The sequence below is a fragment of the Pyrus communis genome, chromosome 12 (genome assembly GCF_041283825.1).
Source record: "Pyrus communis isolate YQ-2024b chromosome 12, ASM4128382v1, whole genome shotgun sequence".
Lineage (NCBI taxonomy): Eukaryota > Viridiplantae > Streptophyta > Magnoliopsida > Rosales > Rosaceae > Pyrus > Pyrus communis.
This window is the reverse complement of record NC_142576.1, coordinates 11,482,489-11,506,658: the sequence shown is the minus strand read 5'-3', so window position 1 is coordinate 11,506,658 and position 24,170 is coordinate 11,482,489. Positions and strand designations below refer to the sequence as shown.

Sequence of the window (24,170 nt, the reverse complement as noted above, 5' to 3'; positions counted from 1 at the left end):
TAACTGTTTTCAGTTTCCTATGTTTAAAATAGGCGAGCAGTATAAGCCCTTCTCCGGCCTGGGAAAAGCAGTGAACTCTAGAAGCTAGGGAGTTGTTCGCCTAAAACATATGTTTAATAACTATTTTGTTTTCAGTTTTTTTGTTTTCACATTTTTTAAAGTTGAAAATTCTCTTCCCAACTCTCGTATCCTCCATGTTTGACGTTCGGTTAATGTCATAGGGCATAGACTAGCCAAGTTAGCATTGCACTTTGATCATAATTTCTTTTGGTTTGAGGATTCTCTGGACATTATCCGTGATGTTTTGAATGATTGTAGTGCTTGATTACTATTAATCAATCTACTGTTTTGCCTCAAAAATTAAAAACTTATTTAATAACTACTTTTAATTTTCAGTTTTCAGAAAAATGTAAATAAAATGCGCTAACAAAACATTGCATGCAAACAATGTCTGCATTTCGGCCCTTTAATTTAAGTTTTGATTTGGGCTGGGCTGAAATGTTATTGGGTAGAGCTTTTCATTTAGGCTTATTTTTGGCCCCTTTGCCCTAAAATCGACCACCAATAGAATTCGATAAAATAAAAGAAAAACCTCTAGGCTCGGTGAGCAATCTAACCTTGGTTAACGATGCAAGGGCAGCTCATATAGCTAACAATCTCTACCATTATGACTCGAGGTACTGTGTTAAAATATTCCTCCATTCTCCCACTTACTTGTGTTAAAAAAAAAAAGTCTTCGACAATTAGCTGGAATGATTAGTTTTTAACACTTAGTTGCAGAAATAATCAGTTACTAAAGTTTTTAGTAACGACGACATATTGGTCATATATCGATGATACAACAATTAAATAACAACATAAAGATAATATAATGATAACATGATAAAAACCGATCATTTATGCAATCAAATATCAAAAACTAACCATTCCCACTAATTGCCCAAAAAAATTTACCCATACTCTCCACAAGCTTTGGCTTCCATCGACAGAAGTGTTGCTCTCTTTCGTCTTTTCTTATTTATCGAAATAAATGTACCTCTATTACCCAAAAAAGCAAACAGTTTAGTTTGATTTATTAGTATAACCAACCTTATGGATGGTTTGTTTGCAAGAAAGTTGTTGAGACCGGCCGGCATGCATGAGATGGAGATAATTGGGTTATCTTTCTTTATTTCTTCCATGTTGATTCACGTGTTTGCATGACACCACAACACGAACTCAGAGGCTCATAGCAGCCACTCCTTTACCAGATCAATTCAATGACTAGTGGAAGAAGTAAGCATTAATTCCCATGGCTATGCATACATCATAGCGAGTAATAAAAGGAGGATGGTGTAAAATGTAGTAATGAACCCTTACACATATTTGTTATTAAGTATAAATTAGAGTAAAAGAAGAAGTAGAGAAAATCAAAATTATGTTAAAAGTAGTTAGTTCACTGGACATATGATTATAAGCAAATTAGTTAAGGCCAAAAGATAAACTCCTAATGGATAAATTGGTCAATAATGACAATTACGAGAGGTATTAATGAGTCACCATCTGATGAGAATTTCCTTTAGGAAGGCTTATCATGACTAACAATAGATATGAACGAAGAGGTGTTAAGCATCCAACAATTGTCGATATTCTACAAACTAGCCGTTTGTGTAGTCATATATTGAAGAGTTTTGGTCATTTTTTGCCCTAACGATCCTACCGACTCCAACTTTTGGATAGTACATGGCATAATGAAGGCGTTTTACTAAGGCATTTTTTTGCCCTAATTCAAAACTATTGCTATAATTTACTCTTCCCAGATAATAGTGTAGTGTGTTAGCTGACACCACAAGGTGTCAACAATAATTTTCTACGTTGTAGGGTTTCCGACTTTCCTCCTAATTAAGAGACAAATTAAATCACATCAATATCTGTCACTTAGTACTACGGTCTAGTGGTATTCCTCTTCACTGATAAGTGAGAGGTTTTAGGTTTGATTCTCACCAAAGACGAATTTAAACCACATTATTGCTAACCCATTGTGAGGCTAAGCCCACCCCCTCCCCTTAGGGTAGATAATATTGATTCTTTGAAAAAAAATCACATCAATATCTCAACTGAACCAAATTTTGACATGAACTGTTTCATATATATATATATATATATATATATATATATGTTGGAATATGACATGATTATCTTGGCTTTACTATGTGTGTATTTGATGTCTATGGAGGTGTAATATAAGATCTATGTATTGATATACATTTAACCAAGGGTGTGATAAGTGGTGTAACTTAACATGAGGGTTATACCTTTCTATAAGTGATGTGTCTTATTACGAAAGGATAAGATCATTAGAGAAGTATCACAACTCTTTGAAAAGATTATGATGAAGTCTATAAAAGGAAGATTCATTCCTACAATCATATTCAAAGTAAAACAGACTATCTTCTTCCCGTTGGGGTGTTATTTCTTCCTTGGCACTACTAATCAATAGTCTAACAACATTAGAGTTCAATCTTGTTACGATTATGTGAAATCATCAGTGATATCAGAGCAAGGCTCTTTGATATTATATAAGCAAGAAATTTGAAAAGGGAAAGGAGATTTAAGAATCAAAGGTACGAAATCTGGTTTTTATTCGTCTGGTTCATTCGTGGTATTGAAGTTGGTCAGGTTGAATTCAAGAATCTGGGTTGTGAATCAGTGATATTGGGATGTTAATTGGAACTTCATGTCTGAAGCGACTGGTCCCAAATTTGCAAATTGGTTTTATACACGCCTAATGTATAAAATGGTTTTGCAAGGTCAACAATATCAAAAGGCATAAAGATAGGCACACGGTTCGGGAATTGTGTCAAATTTCAGATTTTTACACGAGGCTCGTACAGATTAAAGTTTTATTTTTTTTTTCTGAATCCGCAGACTTGGAATCGCGATCTAGATATTTCTATTTATATAAGGCGTCCATGTAATCAACAAAAGTCTGCACCAATCTGTTGAATCCTCCATCAGTCGTACCAATAAAAAACTAATAGTTTAAATATCCTAATTCTACTCTAATTAATACCGAGGTCTTTTGTGATAAAATTTCACACCTGACGGATTGTGCAGATAATAATTATCAAGTTGAAGATAATATCGGTGTTGTTGGAAATGGGCCGTATGACTCCTCTCTCTGATATTTCTACTTGGTGGGTTATAAACTGGTATTTTAATTGATCAGTTGTGTCCTTTAGAAACTGTATCCAAAAGTTTTTAGAACAGCACAGAACTCAAAATTTCACAGAAGAGACACAGGGAGGAGTAGTTAGTCGCCTTAATCGTTCAAATCACTAAAACTGGTTGGTTCTAGTTTGGGCTAATCGGTTGGTTCTAGACTTCTGCTCAATACTCTTTGGTGTTTTGCATTGAAATCCATAATCAGGACTTGCATATGGAAATTGATCGTTGCACATGGAAAAGAAGGACCACACACCTTCCAATCCATGAGAAAACTTTGTATACAATTTAAAGTGGGAGAGACATGCATTGAAGGATCTCGGGTTATAAATGGGAGAATAATAATAAAATGGCTCGTCGCGCTATTCTCCAGCACATAGAAGATGATTTTATACTCCTTTATGAGGGGATATAATTCTTAGATTGATATCATCAACCTACTTATGTGATATATGTGAATCGCATATCAAATGAAACTCACAAAGGCACAAAATTTTACTAGAGACCAAGACATGGTTGAAAATCAATATATTGTCAATGATCAAGTGGGGGAGATATAATCAGCAATTATGACAATAATATGGTTAGTGATGTGTTACTAAGTTCTAATAGAAACAATTAGAACAATGAGAGGAAAAGAAAAAGGAAATCGTCTACAAGATTTGAACGGTATTAAAAACTTCAATCCTGAAGAGATTATTCAATTAGTGGGAGACCCGAAGGTGGGGATCCAAGCAAACTTTGTTTCGGTTTAAGTTATTAATCAACAAAGATGATTATGCTTTTAGTCAAGCATGAAGACAAAGTGAAGAGGGATAGCAAGAACTCAAGTCATGAAATTTATTGAATTAACTAATAATTATGTGTTTTTTTTATTCTAGTGAATTTTTACAGCAAATTTTGAGTAAAAACATAATGATTCCTTCTTGATTAATTAATAAACAAAATTGTGTTTTAATCTGGGCCGGTAACCCTCATAAGACAGCAATCAGCAATGGGGTCGATGTGAGTTGTTTTCTTTGTCTTGTAAATTATTGGTGTTGTGGGGTAAGCACAAAGAACTTGAGGCAAAGAAAAGTTGAAGCCCCAATAAGATGATTAAATGGTGATATATACATTGATATAAACACACCACCGGTGGGCAGCGGCACAAACAAAGTTCCCACAAAACCCTAAAAATTTAAAGTCTCACCTGCTTGTGTCTCCAAGCATGTATGTATAACCACAACTTTTTTCCCAAACGTCAAAAGGCATAATTGCACGCTTACGCATCATATTTTGTGCTTTTCTAGGTTTTGTGGCAATTGACGGTCAAATTATGAAATTTTTTTTCTCTATCGCCGTCTTTCTTTACAATTTTGTATTTGTCTCTCTTATCACATCGCATGACCAAATTGATGGATGACGAGGCTCTGCCGAAGGAGTGCTAGTGCTGCCATAAATTGAATGGTAGCTGGGATTTTGAGTCCTTAAACCAAGAAAATAGGTAAGAAAAACTTTAGTCCTACTTCACTCAAGGTTCTAAAAGACGCTAGGCACTAGTCAGGCGGTGGTTGGGGCTTAGCACCTAGGCAGCTATGCGAAGCCTAGATAGGCACCTAGGTGGACTAGGCAGATTTAAGTAAATCTATTGTATTTCATAAGTGTCTGTTTATATTTCAAATATATATAATTTCATCATAAACTAGAAAATATAATGACATATATATATATATATATATATATATATATATTATGAAGTATTGAAACATAATGAAAATATGGGGAGCAAACATATAATGTGTGTTTATTTAAGTGTTCAATAAGTGTCTTACAATTTATTGAAAATAATAAAATGCAAAAGGAAAGTTATCTATTTTCAACCTAGGCAAGTGTCTAGGCGGTCTATGCGCCCTTTCTTAATTTTCAAATGCCTAGGCATTAATCGGGGTGGTGGCCAGTCGCTTAGCGCTTAGACGGGACCTAGACAGCGCTAAGCGGGAATTTTTAGAACAATGACTACACTATTACCAACGTAAAAAGGGGACGAAGTTTGGGAGGTTTCTGCAGAATCTGAAGGAGATATGGAGGTGGTGGATGAGAGAACAAAGTTGGGCAGATGTTGGGAGGTTTCTGCAGAATCTGAAGGAGATATGGAGGTGGTGGATGAGAGAACAAAGTTGGGCAGATGTTGTTATAGCTAATGTGGCACCGGCAAATACATGTCGACCCCAAAGAATAAAAAACAAGGTAACAAAATTAGGTTTGGGAAAGCTAGGCTGAGTTTTCATACCCCATGACTGAAGTGGTGGTACATATCTAGTATGCCCACACGATTGGGTTTGGTCCACACGACTCCACGCAGGAAAGGAACAAAACAATTCAGATTGATCTGTAATACATTGACCAATGGTATAGTCAACAATTTAAGCTGGTACATACCTGCACCATATATTGTGGATGATCATTTGGGATTCATGTAGCTTTTGAAAAGCTTTTGTTATGAAAGAAAAAATTCTAAAATTAACAAAATAGGAGGTAGAGGCTATTGTACTACTGACTTAATAGCAACCTTAATGAGTGTATGAAACTGTTCTAAAATTTTTATTTTAGGTACCACTTTAGAATTAAAAAAAAATTGATGTACTAAATATTGAAAACTAACAAAATTTAAGGTACTAAATTGAGATTAACCCTAAAAAAATATTTTAAAAACCCATTTTCTGCTCATTTGAAATGAAAGTACTTTTTAAAAAACAATCCCAAATAAAGCTTAAAGATACTCTTTTCATATCAAATTGCTTGCATGTTAGGTATATGCTTGCATACCATGCACAATATGATTGCAAATCACACACCTAACACCTCACGGATCGCAATTTTAATGCTGCTTGAACACAAATTTTATGCGTATCAAATTGCGCATTATACTATTTTTGGTAAGTATGATAGTTGATCTATTCAGGTCAGTCGGGTCACATTCTGATCCGGGCTCCATCACATTCCAAGTTCAATTCCGTCGTAGCACGATATTATCCGCTTTAGGTCCCGACCACGCCCTCACGGTTTTGTTTATAGGAACTCACACGAGAACTTCCCAGTGGATCATCCATCCTAGGATTGCTCTCGCGCGAACTCGCTTAACTTCAGAGTTCTAATGAACTTCGAAGCCAGTGAGCTCCCAAAAAGCCTAGAATCCACTTCCCTAGACGTTGTGGAATCTAACAAGTCGAATTCATGACATGCTGACCTTTATTTTATTTTAAAGCCGGCAAGTTACATAGAAACCGGTTGGAACATGTCCTTTTATGCGGTAGACGGTAGTCAAATTGTAAAACTATTCCGTTTAGCAAAAATTTAATTACTATTATCACTTAGAAATATGTAAATAATCTCAACTGTAGATTTGTTAAGCTAAGCATGTTACTAACATATTGATCAAAGATTATTGCTTTGCAAATGACTTGGAAACTACAAGAATACCATCTGAACAATCATTCATACATGCATAGAGCTATTAGTCAACTATCTCATTGCTTTACCCTAACCATCTGAGGAGGTTGATGGATTTGCAGAATTCAAGCTTTTGACTCCATTTCTCTCGGAGGCACCAAACCACCTGAAGCAGCAGCTACATTATCCGATTCAGTTGCCTCCGCTGCCTCTCTGAACTTCTTGTAAATATCACTTTTGTAAAATTTTCTTGTCCTAATTACCAAAATAAAAGAAACAAGGCTCCCAAAAAATGCCACAGCAGCCATTATAATGAAAGCCAATTTGTAGCATTGCACCCCCACACAACGTAAGTCCTCCCCTGCTTTTCTAGTCCTTCCCAAAGCCTTCAATTGCTTCAAGGCCTCCGCATCGTATAAATTTCCGGCCACTTTGACATTGAGAAGATAAGCCCCAATAGGGCTAGCAGCACCACTAACATTGATCAGAGTAGCGTAGTACTTGAGGCCAAAGATCTCCGATACGATGGCGAAAATCAATGGCCATTGTGCCCCAAAACAGAACCCAATGATTACCGAAGCAAAGTAAAGAGAATTGGGGACGCCAAAGGCTATGAGAAGATGGCCAACACATGACAAGAGAAGCACAAGAGTGAGCATGAGGGGCCGAGGGAACATGTATTTTTTCAAAAGCACTTCCGAGGAGAAGCCAGAAGTGACTCTTCCGAGGTAATTCCATATGCTCACCAGAGATATAAAAGTGCTTATGCTGTCAGATGGGTAACCTAATGAGCTCCCAATCTGACCCAAGTTGTCGATGGCGGTTAAAGTCCCACCGACACCACAGCTTGTGGCAAGGAACAAGATCAGCATGTCGATGCTGAAAACTGCTTGCAGTATGGTGTAGTCCTCACCTCTATTCGGCCGGCTGAAGCAGCAAGAAGTTGGCTTCTGCTGGCTCTGTGTTTGTGCAGACTCTGCAGCAAGTGGCGGTGCTACTTCAACAGGAGGAGGAGGAGGAGCTGGAATTGGATTCTCAGCTACTACTTTGAGCTCAGATTGATCGTTCAACGCTCTTATTTTACTCTTTCGGATCTTCAATTCTTCGAATATAACAACGCTGAGGGGTAGACAGAGTAACAGAGTCACAAATGAAGCACTTGCGATGTACTCAATTCTTGAAAATTTGAGCTTGTGCTGTATAATAATTATAGCCATGAGAAATCCAGCTAGGCCGAGAGTAATGTAGAGAAGATTGTAGAAAACCTTGAGCTCATTCGATTGTCTGACGTACTTTATCAACCGAATAATCGGAAGAAACACCGTCGAAACAGAAGCCGGAAGCCAACCAATTAACAAAATCAGAGACTTTACGTCGTTTCCATAGAAAGCATGGAAGAGCTGCGTGATAATTGCACCACTCAGGCCAACAAGTCCCTTCAAAATCCCCAGAACACTGCCTCTACTTTCCGGGAAATTCTTCACACAGCTCACCACCGCGCCGGTGTTTGCAAACGTCTGTGAATTTGCACCTATGCAGATGTACAGACACATCTGCCACATGCGAGGCTTCGACGTCCGACCAGTCACCGCCAGCCATATCATGAAGTACCCGAAAAAGTTCATCAGCGCCCCGATTAACAGCACCACCCATGGCCCTGTTACCTCGTTGATGAGCCCGGCTATGATCCCGACATTACCTCCCAAGTCCTTGAAGAAGCTTAGAAGATTGACTGTCGTTTGATCATAGCCTAAAGAGGTTTTGACCTCATTTGAGTAGAGGCCGAACATGTACGTCGCGCCGGACATGGATAAGATAAGCATTGATGCAAAAACCATGAACCATCTGCCATGGAGAACTTGAAAGCCAAAGCTCCTCATCTCCTTGTTCCCAAAACCCGAGGTGAACTCAGCCGCCACCATATTTTTTTTGTTCTGGATAAGAATTTCCAACACTCTTGGGGTTTTGAGTTGTTACTTATAGCAGTATAGTGCATCTCCAATGTGTGTGTATATATATATATATATATATAGTTAACAGATTGGCTGGAAGGGAGTGAGAACTGGATGTTTCACATTGACTATAAAGTTGGCCCACCTCAAGGAATCGTTGAAAGGTTTTTTTTATTTAGTGTGCACTGCAGACTTTGCATTCAGTTTGTGCTCCTTTTGCAACATGTGAAAACGCTTTTTGTACAAATTAACCTTATGCATGCAGACAAATTTACGCGATGTGAGGACAAAAGTTACAGTAAGGTTGCGGATCGCGTACCTAATACATATCAGGTATTTTTATATAAACATGATATTTCTTGTATTTTGGTCTCATTGATCAATTCGAGGCGCAAACTTATCTAGTGTAAAAATTAACCTAGTTCAGCAGCCTACCAAAATTTCTAGCAAGTTGATTTTGATTAACAAAAATACAAATTTGATGACTAATTTAGCAGACGTCAACATTCTTTGTAAAAGGAATCTGATTCAATAGTGTAAATTAACCATATGCATATATACACTAACGTGATGTGCATACTGCATGATCATTGTATACAAAAAATTTCGATAAGGATGACACAAGTAAGGTACTTCTCAGAAACGTATGAAAGTAGAACTGAAATGGAATAGGATTCCTTGAAAAGTAAGAAAGCTATTTTACAAAACTAGAATATTTGTGGAAACAAAGAAACTAACCAAGAAAATATTCCTTCATGGACATATGAATTGTGAACGTGCATTAAACCAACATGTTACACGAGGCCGGCGGCAACTTCTAAAGTTTTTGAAATCCAGTCCTAACTAGGATAATATTCTATCACTGATATTCTATATGTATTAATCTCACTAAATTTTACGTCGATTCGATCAAATGTGAAAACTGAGTCTTAATCTCATTATTTAGTTACTCTTAATTAAAGAAATAACAAATTTGTTGACTAGTTTCGTAGACATCAACAGTACTTGTGAAGGGAATCGTACTTTTGTTACTGTCAGTCAATCTTGAATTAGACAACCATGACCATTACCCTGCTTTTGTGCTGTAATGAATCTTCTGCATAATTTGCAGCTCCGGAACCCCAAAATATCTTTGAAAGTTGACTGAGCATGCTTGCTGGAGTTACACATCTTGCAAGGAAGCTTATATGCTGATATGCACAGCTGGCTTTGGAGCATTATTGGCTTCCATTTTAGTCAAGTTCAAGTTGGTTTAATAAAATTTAATTAATAAAGTGTTGAATGGCAGTATTAGTTTAAAATTTAAGTTAGATGAAAGTTGATGTACATCATATCGGCAATATAAATAGTAATCCAATTTAGTTATAAGTTCATACTAGATCATTCCTCTCGTTAATATAAGATTTATTGTTGTCACATTTCTTTATGTATGATGAATTTTCAAGTCTAATACGTAATTAATACAAATCAAATAATATAAAGTATGTGTGGCTGTTAAATTTCACACGTACGACAACTTATTCTAATGCATTCAAAAAAAACATTTGATAAAGGCTTAAATGGCAAAATAGTTCGACTAGAACATTACACATAATAAAAGTAAAAGTTAAGTATTAAATTTAAATATATATTATGTTTTAATTTAATTATTTCGTCATTCAGCACTGTAACAACCAACGCCACAAGAACATTCCAAAACGTGTTTTTCAACGTTTACTTATGCTTTTCTGGCGCCTGCCCTTTTATCTCGATTGGATGCACTTATTAAAGTGGAAATCGTAAAAGCAAAGATATTTATCACCTCAAGCAAGACCTTTCACAACCAGTTACACATTGAGATGTAAGATAACCAATTAAAAGCTGGTCACGTCACAATTTTTAATCCCTACCGTGGAGTCGTGCACCATTTTATATGGCAAATAATATGCATATGGCACCTCAACTAATTATTTAGTTTTTGTAACACTACTCTTTTTCATATAAGAAAAGCAATAACAATGAATTCATTGATAGGATTGTGGTCCTACTCCACTACACATGCCTTGAAAAAACACTTTCACCCCAAAGATTGAGAACTCGTGCTCATAAATTTACTAAAGAATAAGAAATGAAAGCTCAATTTATGGACACTTTTGAATTCTATGAGCATCTCTATTGAAAATGTCAAAAGATAATTGTTAAATGTTAATTTGATTGTTGATGTAGTAATGTCAATTTTTTTTTCAACCTATATGTTTGTTTTTTTTGGTTATAAATGATATTTATATAACCTGTTTAAAAAAAATCAATAAAAATACATTTTTAAGATTTATAATTAGTGTAAACAGGACCTACATAATAAAATAATTAAAGAATTAATTGATATTACTTTTTTCAAATGTCAAATTTGACAGCAAAAGACTCATTTCATGTAGGATTGACATACGTTAGATTTTTTTCCTACTTTCAAATTTAATTGTGTGTTATTCTACTTAGAATTTAACATATTCTTTAGAGACGGTCTAGCAAACAAACAATTGTTTTGCCTAATTATGATCTCACCAACTGCGTCATATTCCCGTCAGACCCCTGTTCCTCGGATACAATTTGATCCTTCTACGGCCAAATCTCAATTTGTGGAAAGCCTTCGATGACTTCCTTATGAAAACATCAATTTTTATTTAACGCAAAAGACAACTTTAGGTGAAAATTTTCAAGGGAAGACCCGTATTTTGGGAATATGACATGAAATACCAATACGGTATGATTTGACTATATCTTAAGCTCCAAATCTTGTCTTTTAGGAGCTTTGGATAAGGGAAGATATTTGAGTGGGGGTGATGATTTTTCTAACATGATAAATACTATAATACGAATCAACTTCGAAAGCAAATTTCGACTGGATACAAATATTAGTTTGGTTTTAAATACAAACGATTTAAATTTAATATATCAAACGCGTTTAGCTTATCTAGTATCACACGACAAAAAGAGGTGGATACATTTCATTAATCAACAAGAACAATTACAAGGGATGACACGTGGATATATTTTCTTCAATAATCAGTATATTGATTTGGAGTTAATTTGCACAGAGAAACATAATAAGTAAATCGCTATTTGACTACCACAAGCACCATAATTAAGAATGTTTCACAAAGACGATAAAAGCAATAAATATATTATGGGACACACAATCATCACCAACAAGTGAGACCATGTTAAAGCCATCAATGACAGACAATGCAACATATGATACCACATGTATATGTATGGACTTAAAGGGGTTTTTTTTTTGTTTTTTTTTTGTTTTTGTTATGATTTTGGATCAAGTGAACTTTTGAAATCATAGAGGGAGTGTGTCAACAAGTTTTGGAATAATCTTGTGTTATTGAATTTCAAATTAGGGTTGATGAGTAGTAGGCACAAAGTCGAAGTAACAGGAATTAAAACATATTTTCGGGTCAAATCATCCATGCATTCGAATGGACAATCAAAGATGCGTGGATGTTTTGTGACCAAATTCCAAATCCAGATTTGAATGGCATTGGTTTAAGTATTTGACAATTCATTCACGTTGGACCACATAATGAATGATTGGTTTCTTCTGGCTTCAAGGGTATTTGAATTATTGGGGAGTAGTCAGTATATTTGTCTTTAAGTTCGACTTAACCTGCCTAATTAGTAGGAGTTTTTATGCCTAATTAGTAGAATTATTTATGCCTCGCCTTTTCACAAGGCCCAAGTAGTAAGGGTTTAAGCAAGTGTGGGCTTGGTTGGGAAAGTTTGACCATGTACTGAGTTCATGCAGTTCTAATGGACAGGTTGGCCTTTTTCGCCTGGAGGAGAATTATTTCCCTTCTTAATCTCTTTACCTTTCATTTCCTTTCTATTTAAATAGTTAAGATTAAGTCATATTAACATCTTATATTGATTTTTTTATAAGGACAAAAAGACAAAAAACAAAGTGTGAGAGGAAGGGAGGGAAGGTGATGGAAATAGGAGAGAGAATCCTACTCCTTTTTGCCTTTGTCGTTGCAGTACTAGCATAAGTTGTTGGCAATTTTGTTGGCGACTATGAGTTCTTGATGTGTACAAGACTCACTTGCATCAACGGCCAAAGTCAACCACACATCTATGGGTGATCTGAGTTTCACTTGTATTTTCTGCTAGTCTCTATTAAGTTTGCATCAGATTGTACATAACTTATCTCAACCTAACGTAACTAGGGTTTTGCATAAATCAGTCTTCTTTACACAGTTTATTACTTGCTTACTTGTTAGAACTATCATACTTCTTGTCATAGACTCAAGTTTTCGTTATCCATGAAACAGTCTAACAAATGGACGGTCAAGATCAAGTATTACATTAGATATGTCAAAAGAATGAAACTCAGATACAAGCTTTTATTTTTTATTTTTTCCTCTTTCTCCAGATAGAGAAAGATCAGACGAAATTAGCTATTGGGCAATAGTCACATGCGAGGCACTTACTCTCTCCAAATGGGGGTTAGATGGTCATGCTTTTGTTTGTAAATTAATTGGTCGCTCATTGGCCTGCATTGAGATGTTTGCTTAATACTGTATTTAGATTAAGCTAGTGACCATTTTTAAGTCCATTTAGATATGAGATCGACACAGGAAAATGCCTAATGGAACTCCTTCGATTAGGAAAGGGATAGCTCAACTCCTGGATATATCTGTTCTATTATTTTATTTTGCGAACATAATTGCCACCAATTTTTTTTTGTTCACTTGTGATGTATCCAATAAGGCCGTCTCATTGTTAATTAGAACATTTCTTGATTGCTTAATTAGCACATACACAGCAAATCAAATGTCAAACAGTCCGTCCACGATCAAGTAGTTATGGGTTGTTATCTTGTATGGCTGTCTGAACGTTTATAGTGTTATTATAGTATATAATTGTGGAAAAACACAATATCACGTTTTATTCAATGCAACGTGAAATGAACGAGTGAGATTGAAAAAAACATATCATATACATTTTGCACTTTTATCTACTTTGTAATATATCGGTACACTTGAAAGTCACCTGATATTATAGTCACACGTGCCTTATTTTAGTGTGTGACATTAATTCATTATCCTGACAACAAGAGATAATAGGTCCAACACAAGAATCAGAGTTAGTAAAGCCAAAGGTTTCATTCCATGAAGTACAAAACAGAAGATAACTACGTACCATTGTCGCTAACCATCCGTTTTAAAGGGACGATTACTGTGGCAGTTACTGGCTACCTACCATGGAATCCAGACCATATTTCTGTCTTCACATTGCTCAAAGTTCTTTGATTTGTCTAAGTCATCATATATTGTTATGTAATTGTCAATTTATAACCTTAACATATGTCAAATCTTCAACTATATATAGTTACCATATTTTTCCTATAATTGCATGGCCCATTGCTCCAGTCAAGCCAACAAAAGCCGGCCTCCTTGTAACATACACAGTTGTCTTTGCTCAGATTCATACGTAGCTAGCTCTTTCCTTCCTCTCACTTCTTTTACTGTCTAGGCTTTAATTTCTTCCACAAACTTTAGTTCTGAGGGGGACCAACGTTAGTTAGCTATGGAGGATGATGCTAAGAAATTGGAAGAAGGTCTTCATAAAAAGGATGATGATTTGATTGACAAAAAAGTAACAACGAGTAGTGATCGTAATGGCAGTGGAGATTTCATTGCCCATGATCATGAGGATGAGGAGAGGAAGAAAGTGGATGCGGTGGCTCCTCTGGAAGAGAAGGAAATCAAGGGGGAGGAGCAACCAGTTCTAGTGGTTAAGCAAAAGAGCAAGAGAGTTGCTACTTTGGATGCATTTAGAGGCCTTACCATAGTGGTACGTACATTTAAGTTAGAGTCTACTATATGCTTTGTCATTGGATTTCACATACTCAACCGTTATGCTTCACAATCTAACAACATCATTCGTTATGTATTGAATATCACTTAACCAACTATTAAGGTTAATACTGTGTAATTAACAACATATCATAATTTGGACGCTCTGGTAAGAGAACATTTTGCTCACATCTGTATGTGCACATGTAGGTGATGATATTGGTAGATGATGCTGGAGGAGCATATGCGCGTATTGATCACTCACCATGGAATGGATGCACATTGGCTGATTTCGTGATGCCCTTCTTCCTCTTCATTGTAGGCGTCGCTATAGCCCTTGCTTTCAAGGTATACCATATACATACACACTGCTCCTTCCAAGTTTTTTTTTTTTTAAGTCACATTGGAGGCTTTTAAACTTCGAACGTACTTTATCTACTATCCATCACCCTACACAACCTCACCGCTAGGCTAACCCCAGCGGCTTCTTTCAAGTTCTTTTATCGCTCTTGCATATTATGTAACGCACACTACTAAATACATAAGGTAATTAGTAATCTTATTACCTTTGGACTTTTGGTTAATTAAGTCTAGCTAGATGGCAGAAGTGAACAAATTCTTAATATACTCCTTATGCAAATTGGATCATTGCCATAACTACCAAATATGTGAAAATTTTCGATTTTGCAGAAAATTCCGAAGATAAATGATGCAGTCAAGAAGATTATCCTAAGGACATTGAAGCTCATGTTTTGGGGAATTATTTTGCAAGGTGAAAGTCCTCTGTCAAGAAAAAAGCCTTCCTTTTCAAGAAACTTTGTTTAAATAATAACACATCGAATTTGTTGTTGTTCCAAATTTCAATTCTCTCATTCTCATGTGTTGTGCAGGAGGATACTCCCATGCCCCCGATGATCTTGCTTATGGAGTTGACATGAAACAAATCCGATGGTTCGGCATCCTCCAGGTATTTCCCTCAACCCAAATTTATGTTTAAGCTATTTTTTTCTGATGAAACTCACTTAAGGACTAATTAATCTGACGTTTCCAAATCTAATCTCCTCGTGTTGTGTATGTGTTGGTAAAATGGCGGGCAGAGAATAGCATTAGTTTACTTTGTTGTTGCTCTAATTGAGACAGTCACCACCAAGCTCAGACCAACTTTACTTGCCCCTGGACACACCTCGATTTTCACTGCATACAAATGGCAGTGGTGAGTTATATAACAGAGTATGCCCTTAATTCAAATTTAATATCTTTGTTCTATGTGAATATATTTTTTTTTTACCATTCTGCAGGATTGGAGGGTTCGTTGCATTCCTTGTCTACATGATCACAACATTTTCATTATACGTTCCAGATTGGAGTTTTGTGGTAGACGAAAAGGACGGACCAAAAAAATTCTTGGTATGTATATTTGTTTCGGACTAACTATATCGGAAGCTTTCAGCATACATTACAATTTCTGGCACTGCTTAACATTTACCTTTTTTTTTTTTTTTTTCCAGGTGAAGTGTGGGATGAGAGGACATCTGGGACCTGCCTGCAATGCCGTTGGATATGTAGATCGACAGGTCTGGGGAATAAACCATCTCTACACACAACCCGTCTGGAGACGCTTGAAGGTTAGCTCTTAGCTCTACTTGATGCAGTTTTATACTGAGTGCACTACATTGTGTTTGTGTATGCGTATTTATAATAGAGGCGTGACTTACAGCAAGGGTTTGTTACTTGTAGCTCAAGTCATTACGAGCATTTATGCATGAACCTGAGGTCCTGCGTTATGAGTTTGTTGTTAATATAATATGATTTTTAATTTGTATGTGACAATTTTGTAGGCCTGCACGCTTAGCTCTCCGAGTGATGGTCCTCTTCGAAAGGGTGCTCCAGATTGGTGCAGGGGGCCATTTGAACCTGAAGGCTTGTTGAGGTATGTCAGTTGACCAACACTAAAACCAGGGAAAGTACATACTTGTAAGGAACAAATGTGAAACTTAACCACTTTTGGTTACTCTTCTTTCGCAGTTCGATTTCAGCTATCCTTAGTGGCGTCATTGGCATCCATTATGGCCACATTTTGATCCATTTCAAGGTTACCCATCTCTCTAAACTCGCAGATTACTGCAGTACTTCTCAGTTAAATTTGAAATTTCAATAAGGATGATGAAGTTGGGTTCTCATGCAGGGTCACGCGGAGAGGCTCAAACAATGGGTCTCAGTGGCTGTTGTCTTGATCATCATAGCCGTCATTTTACATTTCACAGACGGTAAGCTTCCTTCCCTTTTTGGTGCCTTCTTGGCTACGCGTACGTCTCAAGCAATCTATGTTTTTAAGTTTTCTTAATTAACGTGTCCCCTCGCTTTCAGCTATTCCTATCAACAAGCAACTCTACAGCTTCAGCTATGTTTGTTTCACCGGCGGTGCAGCTGGACTAGTTTTTTCTGCATTTTACTTATTGGTAAGCCAGTTAAATATGTTCAAGCCCGTTCACATTTTCATTTCAAGTGCAATTTAGAAACTAATGCAGGGATAATTAATGACTATCTGCAATATGATGCACAAACAGATCGATGTTTGGGGCTATCGGACACCATTTTTGTTCCTAGAGTGGATAGGAATGAATGCAATGCTGGTGTTTATGATGGCAGCTCAGGGCATCTTCGCAGCATTCGTAAACGGATGGTATTATGAATCCGAAGACAACAACCTAGTAAGTAGTGTACCAACCCTCCTTGTAAAAAATCATACAAATTTGCTTTTCTTCGTAACAATTTCCCGGAACTGTTTACAGGTGAATTGGATCCAAAACCATGTTTTCATCGATGTGTGGCACTCAGAGAGGCTGGGAACCCTCTTATATGTGATATTTGGTGAGATCTTGTTCTGGGGAGTAGTTGCAGGCATCTTGCACAAATTGAAGATATATTGGAAGCTCTAGAACCAGAAATTGTTGTCACATTCGAGAACTGATTTCCGTCCACCTCGTTTCTCTTTCCCCACACTTTTCGTCTACTTTTGTTTGTTGATCCTCCATAGAGGTGTGCGGAAATCACTATTTCCTTTACCCTTCATGGGTTCTTTTGGGCATGGATTTTGTGTTTTTTATTATCTAGTGCGGAAATCACTATTTCCTTTACCTTCATGGGTTCTTTTGGGCATGGATTTTGTGTTTTTTATTATCTAGTGAATAGATTCTTCATGTTTTCTATTATCTTTTGCGCTTGTTATACAAAATGTAGTAGTATGTGTACAAAATCCCCCCAAAAAAGTATGTGAATTATCGATTAGTGTTGCAAATCTTTATAGAAAATTGAAGTGTCCAGCAGTGATCAACTTGGAGTGAATGCAATAGGTGAACCTATCTGCAGTCAGTGAAAGTTCTCCAACTTTGTGACCTGAAACACCTTTTTTTTTTTTCTTTAAAGCATGAGAAAAAGACTCTTATGAATTGAAAGAAGCCACCGATTACCACGGGATGGCTCAATGATTGGAAATGAATTTCAAGCTCATATCTTGGGTTCGATTCTTGATGTTGATGAATCGCATGATGGTGGCTAAAGGAAGGCTGAAATACCGCTATGAGTCTTCCTAATCTCTAGAATGATGGACTACGGTGGCGAAGCCACCAGCTAGTCCCGTTTTCGAATTGAAATAAACCACCACAATAATGGCCACAACAAGACAACATGCATAAATTTGTAAGGACCAATGGTGCTAGGAACCCTGTCCTGCCCGCCAAAATGTTCCAAGATTGATGCAGATATTTAAGAGTAAAAAGGATTGGAAATTGGAATCAGCATAAAAAGAGACATGGAGAGAAATACATCAACGGTGTTGCTGCCTCGTAGCCAGTTGGGGTATCTTCTAGTGTCAATCTTTCATAACGTGAGGAAAAACCAACATTACTATGCGAGAAAACTTAACTTGTAACTGGTTATAAATAAACAAAATAATATATAACCGGAAATAACTGAGAATATCTTGTGTTTTGGATCTCCTAAAACTTCCTATTATTATCACTCCCTAAGACCATCTCCAACCTTTGGGCTAAAAGCCAAATTCTCCAATTATTCTGGCCTAAAATTTTAACCCGGAATTATTAAATAATGAACTTAGGCTAATTTTTTTCTTAAATCAAATTTAAAAAATAAATAAATATGTAGACTATCGTAAATTAATTTATGAACATTTTAATCTAAAAATATTTAAATTCCGATAAATATTGAAAAATCACTAAATTTTCCACAAAGCAAGTCTTCAACTTTCACCAACCGTTCAACTTTCATCAATCATCCTCTATATAAACATAGGTCCAATATTAGTTGATCACACAATCTTTCAACCTTCAATTATCCTTTATATAAACATAGGTCCAATATTAGTTGATCACACAATTTTTCAACCTTCAATCATCCTCTATATTCACCAATCTTTCATCTTTCAAAAAGTTTTTGTTTCCTAAAAATCCTCAATATCTCATCAATGGGTGATAGAAGAAGGCGTAGCATGGCAATGCAGATGACACAATACCAAGCAAGGCTTGACATTGAAGATGCAGAATTGATCAACGCCGAAGCTAAACTTGTAAACTCATTTATGCAATATGAGCACCATGGCGAATCTAGCCATCGCGATTCTGTCACGGGGCGTTCATTTGTGCAGCGTGATAGAGAAGAGTGTCATGAACAAATGATGAATGATTATTTCATCAAGCGTTCGAGATTTCCTGCTCATGATTTTCAGAGGCGGTTTCAAATGAGGAGAGAACTGGTAGAAAGATAAATTAGAAGAATTATAGGATAAATTTGAGTTTTATGTGGATGTTTGAACAAATACATAGGTATTTACCGAGTTTTTGGGTGAATTTTGAGTTAAATAATTTTTTTTAATTATTTTAGCCGTTGGATTTAAATTTAGGCCGTTAGATTTATTTTTTTTACCGTTAAATTTGATCATATTCGATCTCAGCTGTTGGATTCAATATATTTTAAAATAACATATTTTTTAACAATAAAATTTGAATATGGACCGTTGGATCATATTTGATTATATTTTTTAAAATAACATATTTTTTAAGCCGTTAGATTTGATTGTATTCGATCTCAACTAACGGGCCTTAAATGCTGGCCATTTGATGCGGAAAAAAAACCATTGGGCTCGGGGAAGTGGCTGACAGGGGCCCTGACAATGGGCCCCCCGTTGTCAGGAGCTAAACGAAGGCGGGCCGCGTGGGGCGCGTCGGCAAGTGGGCGGGCCATGACTGGCCCAAAGTTTGGCGAGTCCACGCATTTGGGGTTGGGGGAAGGGGGGGAATAAATGGGGTAATTTAGCATTCAGCCCAGGGTTGGAGGAGGTCTAAAAGGAATAGTGCAACAATGACCATTTGAGGTAAAAAGTAAAGGATAAAAAACACGTTAAAGGCAATCACAAAGTTCATGACAAAGACCCAATGTGTTGTTAACCTGATATAAAATATCAAGAAAGAATAATGATTATCTGTACAGCAGATATTTGTGGCAAAGAAAATTACAAGTTTGAAAGTCACTCTCAATCAGTACAGGTGATTTGGCATATTTTTTAGTTCCCTTGATGGAGTTGAAGAACATGTACAAAATATGTTCCTGTAACAGAACGCAATATGCGACCAAAGAACAGAAATACCTTAGTATCCTATGTATCGGAATTTTTAACTGTTCAATCTTGGTTATTGTAACTTTTAACCGTAAAATTTTAATCATTGTATCTTTAAGTAAAAATCGAACCGTTATAAATCTAAAACTCTAAGATGAAGGAGGATTCTCTTCCCTCTCATCCCCTCCTTTCTTTCCATGCGTTCGTTCCATTGCCAAAGTGATTCAAGGCTCAAGATTAGGCCATGTCAACCACACTGTCAATTGCTTTGCAGGAGCTGGTAAATAGCACTTAAGAAAATTTCTGTAATGCGTTTTATTTTTTTCCAAGACAATATTCTAAATTACTCTAATCGACAAAAAGAAAATGGATTCAACTTGCTTATGAAAACGCTTACGCTGATACTGCTCTAGCCAACTGGCCTAACCATCATCACGAGAGAGAGTGAGAGAGAGAGAGAGAGAGAGAGAGTTGGCAATGGCAAATAGTTATTCTTTAATTTCTAATTATAAGTAAACTCGAGCCTGCAGAGGGTACATACAAAAAACATAAAAAGATAGGCTGCCTAGAAGTGTTGATCCAACTGACCAAACTACATCCATCCATCACGAGAACCTTACTTCTTCAACTATAATACAACATGAAAGAGATGGCACCCTATCTGTTATCTACCTTTTTACAACAATATGCAGGTGCCATGACGAGAGCTCTACTCTCCCCTCCGTCTTCCGAGTTCTGACTACTCATTTCTTCGAGTTCTTACTGTACAGAGTTTGTACGCAGAAGCCGTAATATACGATATGCAACCCGCTTGGGCTTTTAACTGCATATATCCCATCTATCGTATTTAGGGATGTGGCGACCGGGCGAATAGTGCTGTGCAGAAACGCACAAGCATCCAAGAAATATAGCATTCGCATTTGTTATCAATCCCAACCCATCAGCATCTTCCAAACTTGTTCCTCAATCGTGCTCCTTGGAACTGACAAGCCAACTCCTTCGTCAATTAAGACTCTATAAACTTCCCATTCCCTATCTGCAATCAGATGCCGTCCAATCTTAGCCTGGAAAAGAAATAAGAAAATTGTAATTAACCCAATAGAGAAAGGTAAACAAAGAACCGAGTGATCATAACAGTAAATGTCTTCCAACTCTTGGCCGGAAACAATGACCTAAAGATAAAACTATGGAGCCTGTCTAGTTAGCACCATTAGCATATGCATGAATAAAACGAGATCATAATTTGTAAAACTATGATTTTTCTGTCCCATCAGTTGTTACAGGAGCTGGGATGATATTTTGTAAAAATTCGATAAAGTGAAGATAAGGAAGTACCGAAAAGACACCAACGTCCAGCATCTTGAAAGCAAGGGTGATATCATAAAAAACAAGAGGCCGGCCCTTGCCAGATAGTTCCACAGGGTTTGCAACAAGGAGCTCTGTGTCCGGACCGCGGTTAACAATAGCTACTCTGAGAGGACGAATCAGTTCCAGCTGCAAACGGGATGTCAATGCAGTCTGCTTGCTGGAGTCAACTATCTTCTTTCCATCAGCTTGCATGACGAACAAGTCAATCTCACAGTGCCTTTTTTGTTTTATAGAGAAGCGCCCATAAGAGATCTGGTTTGTCGCAGCGTTTAAATATCATTATCACAGAATTATATAGTGCGTTCCTTTCTTGATGCAAATGTTGCGTTAGTTATGTACCTGAATATTGTAATCCTTTAGCGTTCTCATTATATCATAAAGAAGACCTTTGTGGTCTATGCAACTGATTTGGACCAGCGTGTGACCAGGACTGAGCGTGTTATCCATAGTCACAGAAACACTTTTGGAAGTGAGTGATCCAGTTCGGAGTTCTTTGGGCATTTCCAAATCAAACATGTCTTCTGTAATTGCAGTTGGAAGAAATGAAGATGCCTGCGAACATGCAGTAATCTCAGGGCCAACCATTTCAATTCCACAACTTATCATGGCGTCCCCCGTGACTTCTTTTAAGTAGTCATATACCTCCTCCTTTCTCTTATTTGTATGCATAAGTTCCCTGATAAGGTCACAGTTTCAGAAATTAAATCACTTACAAACACGAATAAGTTGAATGAGATGATTGCACCATTTAAAGATTCCTAACAGATCAACATAAAATGGTTCAGATTCAATATGAATGCTCAAAGTTCAGACCAATGGAATGTTTGAGTCATTCAACTTCTTCTATTCCGCGTGCAGGGCCTATTAAACTTGTAATATTCCCTATAATTCCATGGAACATCATGCTTTACAGAACAAATGAAGAAATAAGAACCTGGTGTCTGTGACGAAAAACAGGTCCATCACTTTCTCATCTGGAGTTGTGGATACCTTAACTTTCTTTATCGTCAGCTCAAGTTCACAGAGGACACCCGTCACATCTGCGCAAAAAATTAAAAGCATGTAAGCCACCGATTAATAACATATATAGTCCTGTGCCTCATGGAATGGTTCTCACAACACAGCAGAAGCAGTTTTTTTTCAAAGCACAGCAATACCAAACCAGCCTTTCATCTTGGCTCCTAAAAGTGGCTACTTTGAGATTGTTAGTTCGCATTTTGTCCCTATGAATTCTCAACAATCAAACAAAACTCGAATGGAAGTTCTTGAAAATTTCAACGGCACACCATTAAACCTTCCACCATGATGATCTTTTAATAAGATTAGCAATAAAATGAAGAACAAAATTCTTCATTCAACCCCAATTTCTAAACAGTTTAAGAAACTTGCAAATATAGAAACAAGAATCGAATGCCGAACAGAAAATTACCATGCAAAAGTCCTCGTCGATTGTAGCAACAGAACTTGAGAAGGAACACATCAGGAGGCTTTGGGGGCTGCAATTCGGAGCGGTAGAACGAAATCCCAGAAGCCGAAGAACAAGAAGGGCAGGTCCCCACTAGCCTCTTCTTCAACAAACCCCACCTTGTCTCTGGACTCCCAATCACCCAAAACACTAAGTAGCACCATTTCCCATCCGTCGATACATCTTCATAGCACAAAACAGAAAGGGGAATTAGAAAAACACTTCCAAATTCAAGCACCCATTTTTTTTGTTTTCACAGAATTTGATCAACACACCCATAACCAGTTTCACAAATTCATAGAAAATCTCAGTAACCCCTGTCTGGTTTAGCAAAATAGAACATACCCATCAAACTGTTTTGAGAAAATACAAATACAAAAATGAAAGAGAGCCTAATCAATCCCCTGTTTGGTTGCTGAGAAAACAGAAGAAAGAAAATTTCACACCCAAAAGAAAAAATATTGAACCTTTACAAATTTTTTTCTTCAGAAAGTGAGAAACACAACCAAAGTAATCAAATTTCGGATTCCTTTCTTTCCCTGCATATTCTGAGCAACCAAACAGCATGCAAGAAGAAGAAAAAACACAAATCCATTTGAGCAAATTTACCTCCCCGGACAACGCTAAGACCAAAGAAGAGAATGATGCGACACAAGTCACAACCCAAGCCAGTCTTGTCCGGACAATTGATTGTAATTACACTTGGGTCCCCTTCTTTCTCCGCCTGCGTGATGATCACCACATCATCATGCAGAATCCCCATCTCTTCTTCTTCCTCCTTTCAGTTCTTGGATTTGAAAGTTTGAATAAGAAAAACAGCTGTTCGGCTTTTGGAGTGATGTTCTTTGCTTCTGCGGAAGATGAACAGAGAGAGAGAGTTGAGTGGTGGGGGTTCCTTCTCCTTCCTCTTACTTCACACCTTCTGCTTCACTTGTTCTTCTTGTTGTCGTGGCTTTCTTATCACTGTATCTTAATCTTCAAGGCTCATGTTTTTATAGGTCTTGTGTATAATGGACACGAGATTATACTGGTTTCGTGGGCTTGAATCTCCAACCATAGGTCTACGCTATTATTCACACCGTAAAATCAAAAGGTTATTTTTACCTCTGCTTTTTCGAACTCGATTTTAATTTAATTTAACTTTTTATAACTTAAAAGTCGTTATTCTATTCTTTAAAACTTACAGTTCGTTTCATTTTTTCCTTAGAACTCAAGTTTGATCATATTTTGCTCCTTGAAACTTGAAAATCGTATTTATAAAGCTCAAAAATCTCTAC

General features: G+C 36.9%; 3 protein-coding genes across 4 annotated transcripts; 1 reads left to right on the top strand and 2 right to left on the bottom strand.

Moving 5' to 3' along the window:
• Positions 1-6,588: 6,588 nt before the first annotated feature.
• LOC137744806 (protein NUCLEAR FUSION DEFECTIVE 4-like) lies at positions 6,589-8,796 on the bottom strand. Its single transcript, XM_068484605.2, has one exon. The coding sequence runs from the start codon at positions 8,556-8,558 to the stop codon at positions 6,762-6,764; it is 1,797 nt and encodes a 598-aa protein (XP_068340706.1). The 5' UTR covers positions 8,559-8,796; the 3' UTR covers positions 6,589-6,761.
• Positions 8,797-13,983: 5,187 nt separating this feature from the next.
• On the top strand, positions 13,984-17,952 carry LOC137746281 (uncharacterized). 2 transcript variants are annotated; one of them, XR_015954266.1, is made up of 14 exons: positions 13,986-14,426; positions 14,639-14,776; positions 15,119-15,200; positions 15,319-15,395; positions 15,526-15,641; positions 15,727-15,835; positions 15,937-16,053; positions 16,267-16,358; positions 16,454-16,520; positions 16,614-16,695; positions 16,796-16,887; positions 16,996-17,139; positions 17,221-17,541; positions 17,614-17,952. XR_015954266.1 is itself a non-coding variant. In XM_068486357.2 (13 exons), the coding sequence occupies exons 1-13, from the start codon at positions 14,160-14,162 to the stop codon at positions 17,365-17,367; spliced, it is 1,530 nt and encodes a 509-aa protein (XP_068342458.2). In that variant the 5' UTR covers positions 13,984-14,159; the 3' UTR covers positions 17,368-17,853. The 2 variants fall into 2 exon arrangements, 1 of the variants encoding a protein (XP_068342458.2); XM_068486357.2 differs by having other exon boundaries at positions 13,984-14,426; positions 17,221-17,853.
• A 2,579-nt stretch (positions 17,953-20,531) lies between these two features.
• LOC137744913 (ACT domain-containing protein ACR10) lies at positions 20,532-23,934 on the bottom strand. The gene is made up of 6 exons (XM_068484728.2): positions 23,503-23,934; positions 22,858-23,076; positions 22,363-22,468; positions 21,768-22,104; positions 21,396-21,680; positions 20,532-21,124 (listed from the first exon to the last, which is right to left on the bottom strand). Exons 1-6 carry the CDS (start codon positions 23,654-23,656, stop codon positions 20,987-20,989), a joined length of 1,239 nt encoding a protein of 412 aa, XP_068340829.2. The 5' UTR covers positions 23,657-23,934; the 3' UTR covers positions 20,532-20,986.
• Between the last annotated feature and the right edge of the window lie 236 nt (positions 23,935-24,170).

Bases quoted from the DNA above. Each gene is read 5' to 3' on its own strand.
- LOC137744806 (XM_068484605.2), bottom strand. From the start codon at position 8,558: ATGGTGGCGGCTGAGTTCACCTCGGGTTTTGGGAACAAGGAGATGAGG.
- LOC137746281 (XM_068486357.2), top strand. From the start codon at position 14,160: ATGGAGGATGATGCTAAGAAATTGGAAGAAGGTCTTCATAAAAAGGAT. The intron at 16,359-16,453 runs GTATGTCAGTTG...CTTCTTTCGCAG, and splicing joins GAACCTGAAGGCTTGTTGAG to TTCGATTTCAGCTATCCTTA. The intron at 16,521-16,613 runs GTTACCCATCTC...GTTCTCATGCAG, and splicing joins ACATTTTGATCCATTTCAAG to GGTCACGCGGAGAGGCTCAA.
- LOC137744913 (XM_068484728.2), bottom strand. From the start codon at position 23,656: ATGGGGATTCTGCATGATGATGTGGTGATCATCACGCAGGCGGAGAAA. The intron at 22,469-22,857 runs GTAATTTTCTGT...TTTTTTGCGCAG, and splicing joins TCGACGAGGACTTTTGCATG to ATGTGACGGGTGTCCTCTGT. The intron at 22,105-22,362 runs GTTCTTATTTCT...TGACCTTATCAG, and splicing joins TTTTTCGTCACAGACACCAG to GGAACTTATGCATACAAATA.